At 40.9% G+C, this 17,271-nt stretch overlaps 2 protein-coding genes across 2 annotated transcripts; one reads left to right on the top strand and one right to left on the bottom strand.

Annotated features, from left to right (window-relative positions):
• The first annotated feature begins 2,610 nt into the window (after positions 1-2,610).
• Positions 2,611-7,393, top strand: LOC131331099 (mediator of RNA polymerase II transcription subunit 18). The gene is made up of 6 exons (XM_058364942.1): positions 2,611-2,710; positions 3,743-3,810; positions 5,261-5,360; positions 5,616-5,673; positions 5,787-6,143; positions 6,991-7,393. Exons 2-6 carry the CDS (start codon positions 3,775-3,777, stop codon positions 7,091-7,093), a joined length of 654 nt encoding a protein of 217 aa, XP_058220925.1. The 5' UTR covers positions 2,611-2,710; positions 3,743-3,774; the 3' UTR covers positions 7,094-7,393.
• A 616-nt stretch (positions 7,394-8,009) lies between these two features.
• LOC131331098 (probable hexosyltransferase MUCI70) lies at positions 8,010-13,039 on the bottom strand. The gene is made up of 6 exons (XM_058364941.1): positions 12,581-13,039; positions 10,564-10,781; positions 10,161-10,337; positions 9,919-10,074; positions 9,133-9,409; positions 8,010-8,523 (listed from the first exon to the last, which is right to left on the bottom strand). Exons 1-6 carry the CDS (start codon positions 12,927-12,929, stop codon positions 8,291-8,293), a joined length of 1,410 nt encoding a protein of 469 aa, XP_058220924.1. The 5' UTR covers positions 12,930-13,039; the 3' UTR covers positions 8,010-8,290.
• Between the last annotated feature and the right edge of the window lie 4,232 nt (positions 13,040-17,271).

Genomic DNA, 17,271 nt, shown 5'->3' with positions numbered 1-17,271 from the left:
CGAATGCTACGTTGTACTGATTTTACCGCCGCCACAGCTGCCTAGTGTGGTGGTGTTGAAGATTACGAAAGCTTGGCGTTCCACCAATGATAGGTGTTGGCTGCAATCATAGGAATCGGTCTTCTTCCTAGTTAAATAGTGGAAAATGTCACTGTTACTTCTGAAGTAATTATTTTGCAAACATCAAGCTTATGAAATTATGACCAGATCGTAACCAAAAAAAAGGTGACATGCATTTCGGGAGAAATTGTATGTGTGAGGAGTGATATTTGGTTGTGCATTTCGGACTCAATTTAGCTAAATTTTGTATCGCTATTTGCCTGCGTGATTTTCAGTGTTATAGCATGGTACACTGTTTTGATATGATGGCAAGATTCTTGGGGGTGTTTCGCCTAATAGTTGGTTTTTTTTAAAAAGACAAAAAAAAATAAACAAAGTGGCTTATTTAGCCAAAATACTACCCGGTCATTTCACCAAAAATAGTATGGGGAAATATTTTCCTCCTAGATTACAGGGCAAAATGATTATTTGGTTAATTAAGTACGGTGGGTTGCATGGCAACATCAATCATTCTAGCATCACAAACATATATACAAACACATGAGTTATGGGTTCTGCAAACACTACACACTTCTAATGTATGTGGGCTCTAACAAGTACAAATGATGAAATAAACACATCTAAGAGCATCCACAATGTAATAATCAAAATTAGAAGATTTTTAAAGTTAACAATGTGTCCTTAAAAAAGTGCTCACATTGTAATAATCAAAGTCAACCTCCTAACCAATAATTAAATTTGGGCATTTGAATAATCAAAAGTAACAATGTGAGATTTTATATTGCTAACTTTAGCAACTCTCTAAATGAATAATCAAAAGCTGACCTGACAAATTTTGATTATTACATTGCGGATGCTCTAACAATGTTCGTCTTATGTCGTTTGGTGCTTACTGGAAGATGCACATTCTTCTTACGTCAACATGATGAGGGCTAACACTCTTGGTTCGTAGTAGTAGTGAAATAGAGGGTGGGGCAAAATCCTGTGTTTATCGTTGGATACTACAGGTCTGGGGTGAGAACTTGAACTGCTATATATGGAGGGTTGTCATCATTTTTAGAGAAGTCCAATGGTGCAAAAATGACTTGAGTCATTGTAAAAAAATGATAGAAATGGAAAAAACTAGTGGCCCCACGGTTCTACATTTCTGATGTCATTTTTTACTTCAGCTATTTGTGCCACACCATCGGTTTCAACAACTAATTTTAAATTGGATTGCACCATTGTACCATTAGTGGGAGTTTGTTGAAAAAATGATCCAAAGGGAAATTTTGTATAAAAAGAAAATAGCATTGCACCCACAATTAGGGGTGTGCATGGGTCGGGTCGGGTTTGGCCTGTACCCACCATCCGACCTGACTAGTCGGGGTGGAAATTTCTGGAACCGAAGCTGTCACGCCCCGCCCTGCGCACGACACCCTATGCGGGCCCGAGCCAGTGCGGCCACGTGCCCACGACGATCCCATCCATCTTTGCACAATATTGTCCGCTTTAGACGCCCAAAGACCGTAGACTTCCCAGTAGGCCGCCGGTTGAGGGGGGGCAAGTCACAATTTTATAAGGAATGATCCATCTTACTTGTACAAGACCTTTTAAAGCCGTGAGGGCGGGCCAAAGAACGTAGAGACCTAACAGTTAAGTGTGCTCATCCTGGGATAGTCTAGGGATGGGTGACCCTACTGGGAAGTCTACGATTTTTGGTCCGCCCTCACTGCTTTTAAAAGGTCTTGTACAAGTAAGATGGATCATTCCTTATAAATTGTGACCTGCCCCCCCCTCAACCGGCGAGTAGGTTGTCACAGAAGCCGAACCGAGTACCTAGAAGAACCGTCCGAAAATCGATTCTTGTCATCGGGTTGGGTCCGTCGGGTTGGACCAATAGAGCCAGAAAATGCAAACCGGAGGAGGGACATGAAACGCAGAAAAGGGGAAAAATCTGTTCCTCTTGTTGCAATAAAGTCAAGAAAACACAAATCTGTGGAAGAAAGACAAGAAAATACAGAAAACATACCGGACGGCTTGAGTCTGGCCGCCGGACGGTGTACATCTAGCGGAGGGAAAGAGAGAGAGAGGACTGGACAGTGTGCGATGGCAACGAGTCGGCGGCATCAGATCTGGAGTGGAGGACCATGGAGCGTCGGCTGAGTCTCTAACGATTGGCTGCCTTTGGTGTTATGAAAAACTGAGAGAATAAGGGTTATTATGTATATATATGTGAATTATTTATGTATATATAATATGGTCGGGTCGGGTCGGACCCAACGGGTTATCTGGGTACAGATTCGAACCCAAACTGAAAATCAAAAAAAATTGTATATTCCAACCCGTACCCGTCCGAAACAGTTGGTTGAAAACCGCCCGAATCCCTTCGGGTTGGGTTTGCAGACCCGCGGGTATTTTGCACACCCCTGCCCACAATGCTAGTTTTGGGGAAAATACCCAATATTCATGGCTCAAGTAATTTTGACTTACCTCATGGTTTTGCTCTTAAATTAGCAATCCCGTGACTTCGAATTGAAAAATGAACAACTGAAGGGAGCAATCTGTGACAGGGATCAAACTATTGGGTTTTCTTTGTAATGGTCGTCGCCACATAGTAGTATATCGAAATTCCCCGCGATCGATTCAGAACCAGCCCAAAATCGAGCAGGTACGCTTCTCTCTCTCTCTCTCTCTCTCTCTCTCTCTCTCTCTCTCTCTCTCTCTCTGTATCTGTTTGCTGTTTGTTATGCTTAATTTAGAAGCCTAAACATGGCATGTTTTGGGGTGTCCTTGAAAGAGTGTTGGGATGTCCGACCCTCCCACGAGGAGTGAATCAATCTAACGCATATGCACTAGTACCATTCTTCTGACGGCACCTTATTCGTAGCATTATCTTTCGGGGGCCTGAAGCAGCTGCTTTCTAGGCACCCAGGGCCGGCCCTGCTAGTTGTTTGCCTAGTTGGTGAATTGCATTTCCTTTGTTTAGGTTGCGTCTTCTAGTATATTTTCCTACGTTAGATTTTTTTTTTTGTAGATTCACGCACATTACTAGAACAGGTTTTCATCTGGTTGTTTTTCTATCTATAACAAATAGAATAGGTTATGTGGAGATGGATGTGTAGCAAGATTTTGCGAGTTAATTAAAAACGAAAACCTCCACAAAATAGTAGGGGTAACACAGTTAGAAGATGAGATGAGGGAATAACTTAAGTTGGGTTTGACGTGCCTATTGTAAATCAGTTGATGCTATAGTTAGAGGCGTAATATGGTTACAGTAGAAGGTAGCATTAAGGGGAGGGGTTGACCAAAATTAGTCCTTTAAAGGTGGTAGTTTGAAATGATCCTGGTTTTTCGGATATCGTGGAACACGATGCTCTCGATAGAGCTCAACGGAGAAAACAAATTAATTTGGCGGACCCCAATTGTTTGGGACTTAAGGCTCGACTTGGTTTGGTTTTAAGCCTACCCCACAACGTGAACTAATCGTCACTCATTTTGTTCAACAAATTCTGTGAGTCAGAATATAGAGTATAATGAAAACACATTTATGTTATGCAAGATCCATTTAGATATGCAAAGTTTTCAACTTTCACGTCGTTATCCTCTTCCTCATGTTTCTTTTCCTCGATTTCTTTCTTTGAAGTATCAAATCACTAGTAACCTTGATATTTTTTCTCTATTTGGTTGAATAATCTTCCAGGTATAGCAGAGCCTTTGGGGGGGAATAAATAAATGGAGTGTGTGGTTCAGGGAATCATAGAGACTCAGGTAACGATGAAAAGTACTAGGGTATTATAACCTGTTGTTGTCTTGCATTTTTACATGATGTGTCTGCGGCATATGATGGTCTGGAAAATCTCAGTTCTTCTCTTAATATCAATGGGGAACAAGATAAAAAGAGTTGAATGTAGTTTTGCAAACACATTATATGTGCCCATGCCTGAGTGACCTAACTACATTTGACATAGGTTTGTGTCTTCGGGAAATATATTCGGATGCCAGTGTACAACATTTTTGATAGGGTCTTTGTGTTTTTTGTTATTATGGAAAACATCTACATTAGCTTCATATCTTACTCAGATATATATAAATAAATAAATAAAAAAGGAGCTTCATATCTTACTCACCAAAGAATAACGGTGAAGGAAAATATCATATCAAGTAAACAAGGATGATTAGACCCGTTACGGTTCCAATGTGTGTACGTTGACTGAAAGTATACCTCCCCAAACTTGCACGAGTGTTCACGCCACCAACACAGACAAACATAATACGGCCATTGCAAATGATTATACTATGGTGGATCAATACATTTTTTCGCTGGTAATAACAAGTTTGGTAACTAGTTTGGAAAGTGAGTAGTGGAAGAGAAGGGAGGAGGATAGGTTTGTTTAGGGCGGAGGATGTGTTTATTCAGGGTGGAGAATTGAATGTCTTTGTGATGGTTGCCTTCATTTCAATTAATAGGTATGTATCTTGCTTTTATTTTAAGTTAATAGGTATCTATTTCTTCTTATTTTGGATCTATGGTATTGAATGGCACTTAAAGGTTGGAGGCTTGGAGCCCGACATACTATAGTTTAAAAGTTTTTCAAGTTTGTGGAGAGCAATGTTTCAACTTTAAACCTAGATAATATGATCAACTCTTGTTATGTTTCATTTTTAGGGCCATAAAGGCTCTCTTAGATAACTTTATGATTATCATCTGCAAACGGGATAAGTCAATGAAATCTCATCGATAATGACGTTCTGTAATGGGCATCACATGGGAGGGGAAGGGCGAGTGCCTTTAAGAAGTAATCGTGTTAATACCTCCCAAGGTCTAGCTAGAAGCAGTTTGCCAAAGATGAAGTTCAAGTAACAGATAGAGGTTATTTAGCAATAAAGGTACTGAGTTCAATTTTTTGGTCTATCCAAATGTTGAGAAATAATCGAGTTATTCATGTAGTTCAAACCTTAGGGGTACTTATTATGTGCTTATTTTGGCCTAATAGTTTACTACCTTGCATCTCTCTTGCACCTCCACACCTCCTTGGGTACAGAATGATCTTTAGGCAGCTGGTGGCTCTAAAAATAAAATGTAGAGCACCTTCTTGAAAAAGTTAGACATAAAATCTCAGAGAATTTAAGTTGATGTTTTAAAAGGATAATTGTTGTATAACTTGAATTACACCATCCTTGTGGTATCTTATCTTTAGGTGTTTTTTTTCCCTTACAGCATGTTGAGGCCCTTGAGATTCTTCTTCAAGGTCTTTGTGGTGTTCATAAAGAACGTTTAAGGATCCACGAGTTGTGCCTAAAAAGTTCCCCAAATCTTGGTAAGTCCTTTTTTGCCTCAATATTGGACCCTGGGGCCTGCAGTGAACCATCTGAGCAAACTTTTTGGAGACGTACAAGCTTTAGGGTAGGGATTTTCAGTAGATAAAGGTACAATCAAAGTCACAAACAGAACGTGAACATTTTGTGGAAAAATCATGTCAGCTCAGAACATTGTATTGATGATAATTGACAACTTATTGTTTTCAATTGAGAGCTATCCGGATAAAATTAAGTTTATGCTCTCTCATTTTCAGGAGTTGTATCTTCAGAGGTTCGACTTTTATGCGATCTTGAGCAGCCTGAACCTACTTGGTGAAAATTTGATTTCTCATGCCCTGTTTTTCCCTCTTCTGTTTTTTTTCCTGAGTGCTTGTGTAGTTGTACAGTTGTACTAATGGAAAATTTAAACGTGCGTTCTCGAGTAGGACTGTCCGACATGTTGGGGGTGCAATGAGAGGTGCTGGTGCAGAACAAATTTCAGTCCTGGTGAGGACTATGGTGGAAAGTAAAGTAAGCAAGAATGTGCTCCGCTTGTTTTATACACTGGGCTACAAGTTAGATCATGAGCTGCTGAGAGTAGGATTTGCCTTCCATTTCCAAAGAGTCGCTCAAATAACTGTTACGGTCTCTTCAGTTAATAAGATGCTAAAACTGCATGCTACTGATGAGGCTGTGCCCGTGACACCTGGCATTCAGCTTGTTGAAGTAACCGCCCCTGCATCATCTGAAAACTACAGTGAAGTTGTCGCTGCCGTGTCATCCTTCTGTGAATACCTAGCGCCGTAAGTTCTTTTATTCAATTTTTTTGCTTTGCCCTTCATTTTTTTTTTATTATTTTGCTTGTATAATGCATATTAGAAGCCTTAGTGCATAACTGAAGCTACCTTCTTGTAAATTCAATAAATTGTCACCGTTGATGGCCAAGAGGGAACTCTACGGTACTCTAATTGTGCTAGGGTGTGCAAGAGGGAACCTTGCAGTACTGTAATAGAAGACAAAAACTATAAGATGAATCCAACTCAAATATAAAATGGACAGGGGACCCCATTCGGCACTCCCTATCCAACTCCGCCACACAGAACCCTCCTTCGCCTCTTCCCCCAAGACACTTCCCCTACCACCCCAGCGGTCCCTGTCTCACCCATATATTTTCAGGAAAGGTTCAATTGTCATAGACGTGATTGGTTCGATGATGCCCAATGGTGATGACTATTGTTGGAAAAAGAGAGGAAGAAGTTGGGTAGAGATTTAAGGGTCCTGCGATATGGGTTGGGAACTCCTCCCCACATATTGGGGTTTCGCGTTTTAACCTCTCAAACCCCCCCTTTCCACTAGCAGTTGGTATGGTTGGGAACTCAGAGACTTGGGTTTTATACATCCCTACCTGTAAATTCTCTCCTAATCAGCACAAGTAGTTTAGAAATTTTCTCTCACCACATGTTATAGGATGGATCTCAAAAGATCTGACTTCAAACTATACATCCTAGGTTCATTTGAATACTTTTTTCTTCAGATTCTATACGTCGCTACGAGATTTAGCATGAACTATGTATTAATGTATACTCTCTTCAAATCGAGTATCTGTATCATTGCATAAAAATGAGTAACCTAGTTGTTGTCTCTTCTCAGGTTGCTCCACTTGTCAAAACCTGGTATTTCAACTGGGGTTGTCCCTACTGCTGCTGCCGCTGCTGCATCTCTTATGTCGGATGGTGGAGGCACGACTTTGTAGCAGTGTTCTAAAATAAACAACATGGAATACTGTATCCGTGATGCCAATTATAGGTTTTAGATACTATCAGGCCTGAAATCTGCTAGCATTGAACTTAAAGACTGCTGTAAGTCCTCCAAGTAGGCAATTTTATGACTTGTATGAAGCACAGTTCTACAAACAATTCCTTTGTGTGTGTTTTTTTTAGATAAGTTGTTTGTACATGTGTAGTTGATTCCAAGTTCCAAATTATGGCTTGAAGCGATTTATTCTAACAGCATCTGGCTTATCTGGGCCATATTTTGAGGGCCTTCAAGGCAAGTTTTGATGCTTCAAATGCGCTGGCTACTGCAGTGGCATGTATTAGGCTTGTTTTTCTTTCATTCTCCGGGTAAGCTAGCTGGTATTTATCGCATCAGTTGCCTTTGAATAGTTATAACTTCTCTTTTCCAAATTTCGTAAAGGTGACTCTATTATCAACATTGCTTGTGAATTCTGATTCTCCGATTATCAATCCTTTTCGTAAAAGCCACTAGACAAAGAACACATTGCAAAAACCTTTGCCCATGCGAGTGGAGCACGCCCTACCCCTCCAATTGCCAATGAGGCTGCACAACATTGGCATATGGTATAATGAGGCGGTGCTATGTTGACATATGGTGTTATGCACAAATTACTGTGTTAGTAGACTTACTTCCATAGGCAGTCAGGTGGTCAATACAGACGGCTTGCTGTCTCCGTAAAGCTTCCCTCCTACTTTCTCTGCAGAACGGGGTACATGTAGGGCTTCCCGGGATGAGAGCGCAGAGCTGTGAATCTACTCTCTCTCTCTCTCTCTCTCTCTCTCTCTCTCTCTCTCACAGCCCAAATGTATCAAACTGGGCTTATTAACTCGGAGATGAAGCAAAAAATCGAAGACACTATACCATCACCAATCTCTTGACAATCTATGAGTATTCACATTATCATCAGTTCCATATCAATTAGAACATCCAACTTTCAGCACGTGGTTCACAACTACATGGTAACAAATCCACAGCAAAGTAACAAAACAATGGCTTTCCTGGGGAAAAAAATAACCTTCCACAGGTGATTGTCAAAGGAAGTAGCAATATTGACAACAGCACTTCCAAATAAAAGAAGAATGACTGCAGCCACTTCACCGCTGAGACTCAAATTCAATATACAGAATTACAGTATACAAAAATGCCTACGAGTCTAACTTGTTAGAGGCTTAGCCTTGCGTATGTGGCCCATACTATTGACAAGATCTTTGCGGGTGCAAACCGGGAACATATTGATGTTCTTTAACACTTTCAGCCGCCAGAGAACGTATGGGAAACTAAGCTGATCCCGAGAAGTGAAACGGACCACTTCGTTGAACCAAAGGCAAGTGAACAGATTAGTCAATGGAGTATGCTCCCTTGCAAGAACAGAAGCTTCAGCTAGAGCTGTACAAGCCAAAAGAAAATTAACTGAGCACATAAAGAATAGTTCACGTAACAGGGCAACAAGAGCTGTGCAGGCCAACATATTAAAACAGCCTTTCAACCCGTTGATTACCCAACATCATCATATTTAACTATAAACCTAAGAAGATCACATCTCTTACGTTTGATTAAACTTTTGCAGTAAGGATTAAATATCAGACAGAGATAAAATCCCACAAAATATGGGATTCATATTACCCAGGGGATGTGACATTATTTATCTCATAGTTCAACGGAAATACAAATCTGATTGGATAAAATCATAAAACTACTATTCAAGTCAAACCAATAGGCTATATCTAGTTAATAACATGCTTCCACAATAAGAAGTGGATCTTAGTAAGACATCATAACTATTGATATGATACTCCACCAGCAAAGTGTTTGTGATCTTAGCAGATAGCAAAGAAAACAATAAACAAATAATCCACTTAAAGTATTTGTGCATTGGTGTAGTAACACATAAGCACAAAGCATAGTTAAAATTAGTTTTTTGCCTTCTGCATTATTAACGATTACTGTTTTTACTAATATAATCACCTTGACAACAAGGGGTGTGTAAAATCTTACCTTTCTTTCCATTAAACCTTTTGTCCTCAGGGAGGCCATCATGGCGATATTGCCTCAACTGGACCTCAACTTCTTCAGGGGTGGCTTTGTTTTTCTTCACAACAGCCTTCGCCTCATCATACACACTACTCCTAGCCCCATGTTCTGAAATTGCAAGTACAGCATTTGAACGCCAAAGAAGTGCTTCCAAAACACCCAAAGGGTCCCTTCTGAATTGGGACTTTGAGTCTACCCAGATAGAATATCTTGCTTGAGGAAAGAGCCGATGACTCAGCATCTAATAACAGCAAAAATGAACAAAATGCATGCAATTCAGAGGTTTCATGATAGCTTAAAATCACAGCCACACATACTTCTATAGGTACTTTTTCCTATAAGTTATCCTGCTATATGACGTGACCTATTCAAGTTTATAAGGATTATTGCTGAGTCTAACCCATTTACACAACCACCAAGAAGGAGAGACATCAGCCACCACAACAATGTGTCAAAATCGAGGTCTGGACTCTGGGGGAACCCACCTTTAAATATGATCAGAGATACCTTCACGACAACTGAGTCCTAAAAGCATAGTGTTGCAAGTTTTCATCTCAAATCTTGTGCAAAAAGATGAAAGCTGCAAATTATCAACAATATGAAATATCTGCATAGCCTAATTTGTTGGCATAAATGCGAGTTTAATTGTAGTCATGTTTGTTCAGATGAAGAAAACATTGCTTTATAATTGCAAGAAAATCAAATGGAAAGATAAATGACAACAAGGAAAACACACCATCACATGTTTACCTTAGGAATTTTGCCATTTAACCTTTGGTCTTTGAAAGGAAGATTCTTAACAACAACGATGCGCCATTTCCCAATATATTGGTTCTCACCAATTCTACGTCCCTCTGCTTCCTGTGCAGCAACAGTGATTTCATCCCAAAATGCCACATAGCAAACCTGCATCAATTCAGTATTCTAAGCATTAAGGAACAGAAGTGGCCTAGAAAGAAAATAGACATGACTGTTGCTTCCTAGGAAAGAACCTTTCTAAGTGATGCCTCTGACATTCCAATGGGTTGATACAAATCATCACCACCGCCAAAAGCACAAGTAGACACTGCAACTTGACAGGTTTGCAAGAACTTTTTGTCCTCATCAGATATCTTGAACCCTCCATTCTCACTGTAGAAACCACAATGTACCACAGCTGTTTCCCTCACCTGCAACATTCGTTTATGTACAGCCACCAGTGTCAGATGAAATGGACAGATACAACATCTAGACTACCAAGTAAAGGCACGAGACTAAAGACAAAACAAGAAGCCCAAGCAAGAGTTCCTCGTGAGAAGTACAATTGAGTTACAGGAAATCGGAAGAAGTAATTTGCATTGAACTCTGACAAGACTATCTATACCATGTTAATGATGTCAAAATGTAGCTTATAACCTTGTAACTTTTCTCTCTCTGCTCTAGAGTTTGGTTTCCAGTAAACAGATTAAATCTTGTGGCTTCCGTATGCTGTTGAGATATGGTAATGTTCCCTTGTACATAAGGTGTATCATTCTCTGATATGTAAACCACTCTTTTAATAGGATTCGCGGTTTCTTTTCCCTTGGGAATATCCAAGTGCTGAAGTTCTTCAGGAGGTAGGAGCTTCAAGCAACCTGATATAATCCACAAAAACTTGTCATGATTTGAACTGCCTTTAACATCTGTATGAGGTAAGATGGAGGAAACAAAGATACAGTACAATATCCCAATGAATCACATTGTTCACGTATTTCAAATCCCAACATAAGCTGAACAAATTTACAAGTTTTGAAATCACTACAAACAATGGCAACCAAATCCAAGACGATCAATTAGATTCATCTGCCCCTGATATTCATGGCATGTTAAGATGAAATATTTTACTCCAATTTAAAATCAACACAAACAATGAGTCAATGACAAACAAATCCAAAATGATCAATTAGCATCTACCACAATAACCATGGCTTGTGTATCCCGTTATTTGATATTTCTTTACGCATCCAAATAACAATATAGTTCAAGACAAAAGAAAAGGGTTGGGTGTGTGTGTAGTATGGGGGCTTTTTTTCTTTTTTTTGGTACATCAGTAAACTATTTTAGTACATTTTCCCCAGGCCCCCAATTCCAGAAGTTTCGTCTTGCAATTGCTACCCCATCAATTACTTACAAGTAACAAATAGTCAAAGCTACATACATCATTCACCTATGTTCGGCATTACCAAGTTACTAACATACTTAAGGACCCAATTTACTTTAAGTGTTCCAAAAACACATAACATGGCAATGCATAACCGTGGATTATTACCTATTTCACTGAGGATAGTGTACATGAGTTGTGTTGATAAGCTAAATGTGCAGAGAAAGATAAGCTGGAAAAAGTTTATGGGAGATCAGTCAAACTCAAACCACTTTCCTGGTAAACCCAGGAAAACAAGTTTTTATTTGATTCAATGGATCTCCACAACTCTAGGAAGTAATCTTTGAAGATAACAGCATGTATAGCCCAATTCATTTTTCTGAGAAGTTACAGTAGTTAGCTGCAAAACAAGGACAGAATCCACACATACACGCCAACAACTTATAAATAGCTTAACGAGTGTTGGGTTGTTATGATTATAAACTTTCTTTTATTTTTTTTTATAAGTATGATCATTATTGAGAGACCATCATAAGAAAATCAATTGAGATCATGTGTGTATCAATAGAAGAACATTATAAAAGTTCTGATCTTTACTGGAAACTTGGGCCCCCAATTAGTAAAGTTATACTATGTAATTTGATCTTTATAACATGAAATCAAATCTTTCTTTCTTTTTTTGGGTAATTAATTCTTGGTTTATTTGAGAAAGGGGACCTTTTGGAAAAATTGGAAAAGGCAACAAGAGGATGTTTAAATCTTGACAGATTTTATCGAAATATCAATGTTCTAAAAGTTGGCTGCCTAGTCCGACTAGTCCCCTCCTAGGCGCTAGGCTTGGACCAATGTTCTAAAAGGGAAAAACGAGAATGTGAAAATGAGCCTCCCAAACAGGCACTTAGATTAGACAGCCACTTGTCGGCGCTAGGCATCCCTTTTTCAGCCTAGCGATTTTTAGAACATAGCTAAATATCAAAATTATTGAGGATGAATCTTCAATGCCGTAACAGCAATAGAGCACATATTTTCCAATTAATAAACTAGTATAGTGCTGCCGTTAATTTTATCGCTACAAGTTATGAAATAGATACAGCTCCATTTTACGAGCTCGCTCTGGGCCCTGAAAAACTCTGGACGGTCCTGGCCAAAACCTAAAAGCCCCAGCCAGTCATCTCAAGTCTAATGCTCAAAGAGAATAACCCAGCAAAAATAGCCCTCTTTTCCGATAGTAAACAAGTAGATGCACGAACTCAAGCGATTAAAAGATTCTGAGAGAGAGAGAGAGAGAATTACGTTCTCTGACGCCACCGACCATACGCGTAAGCGGATCGAGTCGATTCAAGTTCCCTTCCGATTTGCTTTCCAAGGCCGGTCCGGTTTTCCTATGAGAATTACGCTCCGAGTCGACCGGTAGAATCGGTCTGCGGCCGATTCGTGAGGCCTCGAAAACGAGGAGAACGGCGAAGGGGAGGAAGAGCAAGACGGGCCACCATCTCAGCAGTTCCCTGAGGAATCGCTGGGCCAGCTCGTTCTTGCCTCGTGGTTTCTTGCGCTTTCTGCGGACCCGGGGTTTCGTTTTTCCGGCGACGTCGTCGGAGTCGTCATCGGAGAGGGAAATTGGTATGCTGTTGTTGTTGAACATTGGGGAGAGCGATCGATATCAGTGTGATGTCGACTGTGCTTTAGAAATCCGAGAGAGAGAGAGAGAGAGAGAGAGAAATTCCTTGTTAAAACGATGCCGTTGCCTTCGGGGAGGCTCCTGTTCGAGATCCAGTTTGGGCCTTTGCGGGCGCCTATTGGGCCCACAACAATGAGCGGCATAGCATAGTTCATTTTGTAAAGCTCGTCAAATTTTTTCATATGGGAAAATAACGGTCATAGTTCATTTTGTAAAGCTCGTCAAATTTTTTCATATGGGAAAATAACGGTCAATGACGTATTTTGATAATTAATACCCGCTAAAGATATTTTTAGCATTAACAATTGTTCATAGCATGTCCTAGACCTAAAAATATTAGTTTGGTCGAATACGAAGTTGTCTAGTCTAGAGAGAGAAAGTCCCACATCTCTCTAGAAATCTCTTCCAGATTTGCCGATTGGGGGAGGCTGCCGCCTCCTCGCCTCCCTCCCCTCCTCCTCTTCCCCTTCGTCCCTCCTCGCCTCTCTCCTCTCTCACCTTCATGCTTCCGGGTTCCTCAGGTTATGGGGCGAGGGTTTGTTTAATGGCGAGGTCTCCTCGGGGTCGGCAGCACCAACAAATGGTGGTTCTTCAAGCTTGTTTTGTTCCTTCGTCTCCAGATCTGAAGGCCTCGATCCTGAGGTGAGGTAATAAGGTGTGCAGTTGGGTTTCGGGGGGGTTAGGGGTTTTCTGCTTTTCGTTTCTTTTCTTTGTTTTGTTCTTCCGGCGGTTCCCGCTAGATTTCTACCGGCTGTTTAGGGTTTTTCCCAAATCAGTCCGATCTGGTACCAATTTGGTTGTTTCCCCAAATCTGGTGTGGAAGAGGTGGTGGGCGAATAATTCATGCGCCTATTGAGGAATAGTCCGATGAAGGTGGGTTGATTGTGGTCTGATCTTGCTCTGTGCGCTTCCGGCCTCGCTCCGGTGGCTGTTTTTCGGGGTCCAGATTTCATAGGTGCTTTCTCGAGTTTGAACTGGGAGTCCGGTCTGTTTGGGATTCTCTTCTATCTAGACCTAGATTGGTTCTCTTCTGGCGATTTCGCTGGTCTTGCTTCTGAAGGGGGTGTCTGTGTTAAAGTCTTTGTAGTTTTGGTTCATTTTTGTATCTTTTGATGAAATCTTTATTGCCTTCGGGCTTTATTATGAAATGAATTGACTGTGTTAGTATATATATATCGGTAGATACACGATCGAAAAAGATTTGTACAACTTATACAAATCTATTTCAATCATATACTTATTAATGTTCAATCAGGCAAATTTTTTACTTATCAATGAATGATTAGGAAAAAATGTTGTGAGCCCGAGATGGGTGAAGAAAGACCCAAAACTGGACTTCGAACTGGATAGAGGAAACTAGACCAAGCCTCCCCCTTGCTTTCTCGTCTCACTCAAGTAGGAGAGTTCAGAAAATACAGCAAAGCTATACACACACTATCCAACCACACTCTCTTATATATGTGCGGAACCCGCACGTATAATTGTGAAGCCCACACATGACGGAAATCACACATACGTAAGAGATTTGTGGTTGGTGGGTGTGGGCACGCGCCCCAAAAATTTTCCATTTTTAGTCTTAAAGAAAATCGGTGTGCGGCCCCCTCTTTGAAAAAAGCGCGGCGAAACGCTTCGATTCAGAGTCGCCACTCGGGTTTTAGCGATGAGAGCACCCAAGGAACCAAACTCGAAAACGTTTGCTACGTTTGTTTGATTTTGAAAAGGCGTAAACTGGTCCGTCGCCACCTTCGATATCTGAGGTTCGGGAGTCAGGTTACGAGAGGGGAAGGGTTTTATGGCACCCCTCTCGCCCAATCCGAAGATCGATCTCTACTTGAGCATTTTATAAAACGTTTGTATTTTTCTCTCATTCATCTTTTTTTTTTTTAGCCAATTAGGGCGGGGAAGCAGTTAATGGGGATTAAAACTGTAACAAGTTGTGATTTATGCGGCAAAATGGTTTATGAATGACTTGATTGCAATGCTAAATATAGATTGAGAACAAGCACTGAGCAGCTTGAATAAATTGAAGTACGCTGCCTTGAAGGAACGCAAGCAGGTTCTGTCAGCATGCACTGGCCGAGCCACTGCATGCTGATTGGACATGCGCACGCCACCTCATAACTGGCGTACTCCACTTGTTTGGTTGCTCGGTCTTTGTTTGCAATCCTCTGGGCTCTGGAAGGGGACCAGCGCACACCCAGGACAAACCACGCAGTTTAATAGAACATAATATATGCAGTTACAGACAGATGAAATAACTGGAAGCCATAAAAATAGACAGGAAACCCCCTAAACAGAGTGGAGACATAAAAGAGGCCAAGATTAAGCTAAAATGCAAGGGCCAGCCACTGGATCCTAGTTTTAACTGTCGTACGCCAGTCATGGACTGCCGTACGCACATTTTACCCTAATCCAGTGCTTGGCTTTTGCTTCACCTGGGCTCTAGAACATGACCAGAAGGATCCCAGAGGCCTTTTGAATAGACGATGAGCAGGCAATAACTACCACATCTAAACAGTTCTAAATATACAGAAAGCAGTAAACTGGTTATTTAGCATGCTAAGGTGATCGACTGAAATGTGAGATAACAGAAATGAGAGTCCATGATCCCCACGCCAGTAATGCTCGTACTGCCATGACTGGCGTACGGCATAAACGTACTGGTGCGCGCCACTTGCCATCTCATACGATTCACGTATTTCACCAGTTTAAGACCAGGACTAGTATTGTTTACTAGCCTGGGCCTTACTGGTCCCCCTCAGGGGCCGAAAATAAAAAAAGACGTAAATGTGGTATACCTTTTTGTATTGAAGTTTGAAGGTTGTGTTGAGCTCAAAGGTTGAAGATGGAGGATGAGATGATGACTGGATGTCAATAGGGTGTATGGAAGTGGGTTGCTCTCCTTTCTCTTTCAATGGAAGAAGAGAGATAAAGAGCTAGAAGAGAGGAGAGGAAGGTCTTTTCCTTCTTAATGTGTCTAACCCCTTGCAAATGAATGCAAGGGGGGTATTTATAGAGGAGAGAGGGACTGAGATCAGTTGAGGCTAGGCCTTGTTTGGCTGGTTGGGGCAAGGTTGGAGCCTCCCATGCATTAAATGCATGGGACTTGCCTTGATGGAGGGTGTAGGAGAGAGAGGGAACGGGCCTGGACGATATAATCATCAGGGGCTACTGTGGCCGACGTCAGGGTGGCACAAAAATCCCGCCCAAGTGGCTGAATAAAGTTGATTTGACTGGAATTGACTGGCGTGCGCCACATATGTACTGGCGTGCGCCGGTGATAGCTGAGTCAACGGTCGATGACTGACACGTGGCAGCTAACTGGCGTACGTTATCAAGGTATTGGCGTAAGCCAGTTTGGGTTTTGCTGGGGCTGTTTAGCTCTGGTTTGAAGGGTTCGACATGGGTTTGAAAGAGGCTCGGGCTGCTCAAAGCTCAAACACACCATCATCCTCGGACTGTTCTCGACCATTAATCATTATTGGAAAAATAAAAGATCGACAAATAACGTTATTTGGACAGTCCGAAATGGGGTATCTACAGTGGGTGTGGAAATTTATCATTTTCTAAAAAATAATAATAATAATAATAATTACACTTAAACATCCAACAATCTAAAGAGTCGTCGGTTCCTCTTATTTAAAGGACTATTGTTAATCCAGTGGAATCCTTTTTCTTTTCTTTTTTTTTGGTAATGCAAGGTATTCCGGACCAACTTGCCCACGCCTCGGACTAATTCCTATAGCCCATCTAACGGTTGTTTCACACGCTTACATGTAGGGTGATGAAATAGCCCCAAGAGTTGCTGGAAAAAACAATCGAACCTGAGACCTTGAGAATTAACAAACTCCTTAGCATTAAAAAATATATTTTTTCTTCTCTCTTATTTTAAGTACTTTTTTCTTTATAAAATTTGAAATCCATCCAAAAATCTCAGATTCGAAACCGCTAAAAAACCTCAAACAAACCATCGGTTTGGAGGTTGCGCAGGTTGAATATGAACTAAAAAATAGTACTCCATATTCAAACCCACCGAAACCGATCCGCAGACCTCCCTGGTATCCAGCACTATATTTTTCCCTAGTGGAGCTACATTTTAGCTTCTGCAAGACGAATTGTTGTTGAGGAGTCGAAATGTTTTTTTTGCTAGCAGCCAACGAACATGATTTTTTTTTTTTTTTTTTCATGTTAGAACCTCTCAACGACTCTACAAAATGAACGAATCCAATCATTGTTGCTGCGGACCCAGAACGGGGCCCAAAGAAATTGTAAATAGACGGAAATGGACCATAACAAACTTGACAGG

The sequence above is a fragment of the Rhododendron vialii genome, chromosome 6a, assembly GCF_030253575.1.
Source record: "Rhododendron vialii isolate Sample 1 chromosome 6a, ASM3025357v1".
Lineage (NCBI taxonomy): Eukaryota > Viridiplantae > Streptophyta > Magnoliopsida > Ericales > Ericaceae > Rhododendron > Rhododendron vialii.
Note: the sequence above shows the minus strand (reverse complement) of the source record. Positions and strands in the feature narration are given on the sequence as shown.

Bases quoted from the DNA above. Each gene is read 5' to 3' on its own strand.
- LOC131331099 (XM_058364942.1), top strand. From the start codon at position 3,775: ATGGAGTGTGTGGTTCAGGGAATCATAGAGACTCAG. The intron at 5,361-5,615 runs GTAAGTCCTTTT...TCTCATTTTCAG, and splicing joins AAAAAGTTCCCCAAATCTTG to GAGTTGTATCTTCAGAGGTT. The intron at 5,674-5,786 runs GTGAAAATTTGA...GTTCTCGAGTAG, and splicing joins GAGCAGCCTGAACCTACTTG to GACTGTCCGACATGTTGGGG.
- LOC131331098 (XM_058364941.1), bottom strand. From the start codon at position 12,929: ATGTTCAACAACAACAGCATACCAATTTCCCTCTCCGATGACGACTCC. The intron at 10,782-12,580 runs GTAATTCTCTCT...GGATTATATCAG, and splicing joins GGTCGGTGGCGTCAGAGAAC to GTTGCTTGAAGCTCCTACCT. The intron at 9,410-9,918 runs GTAAACATGTGA...TGCTGTTATTAG, and splicing joins TAAATGGCAAAATTCCTAAG to ATGCTGAGTCATCGGCTCTT.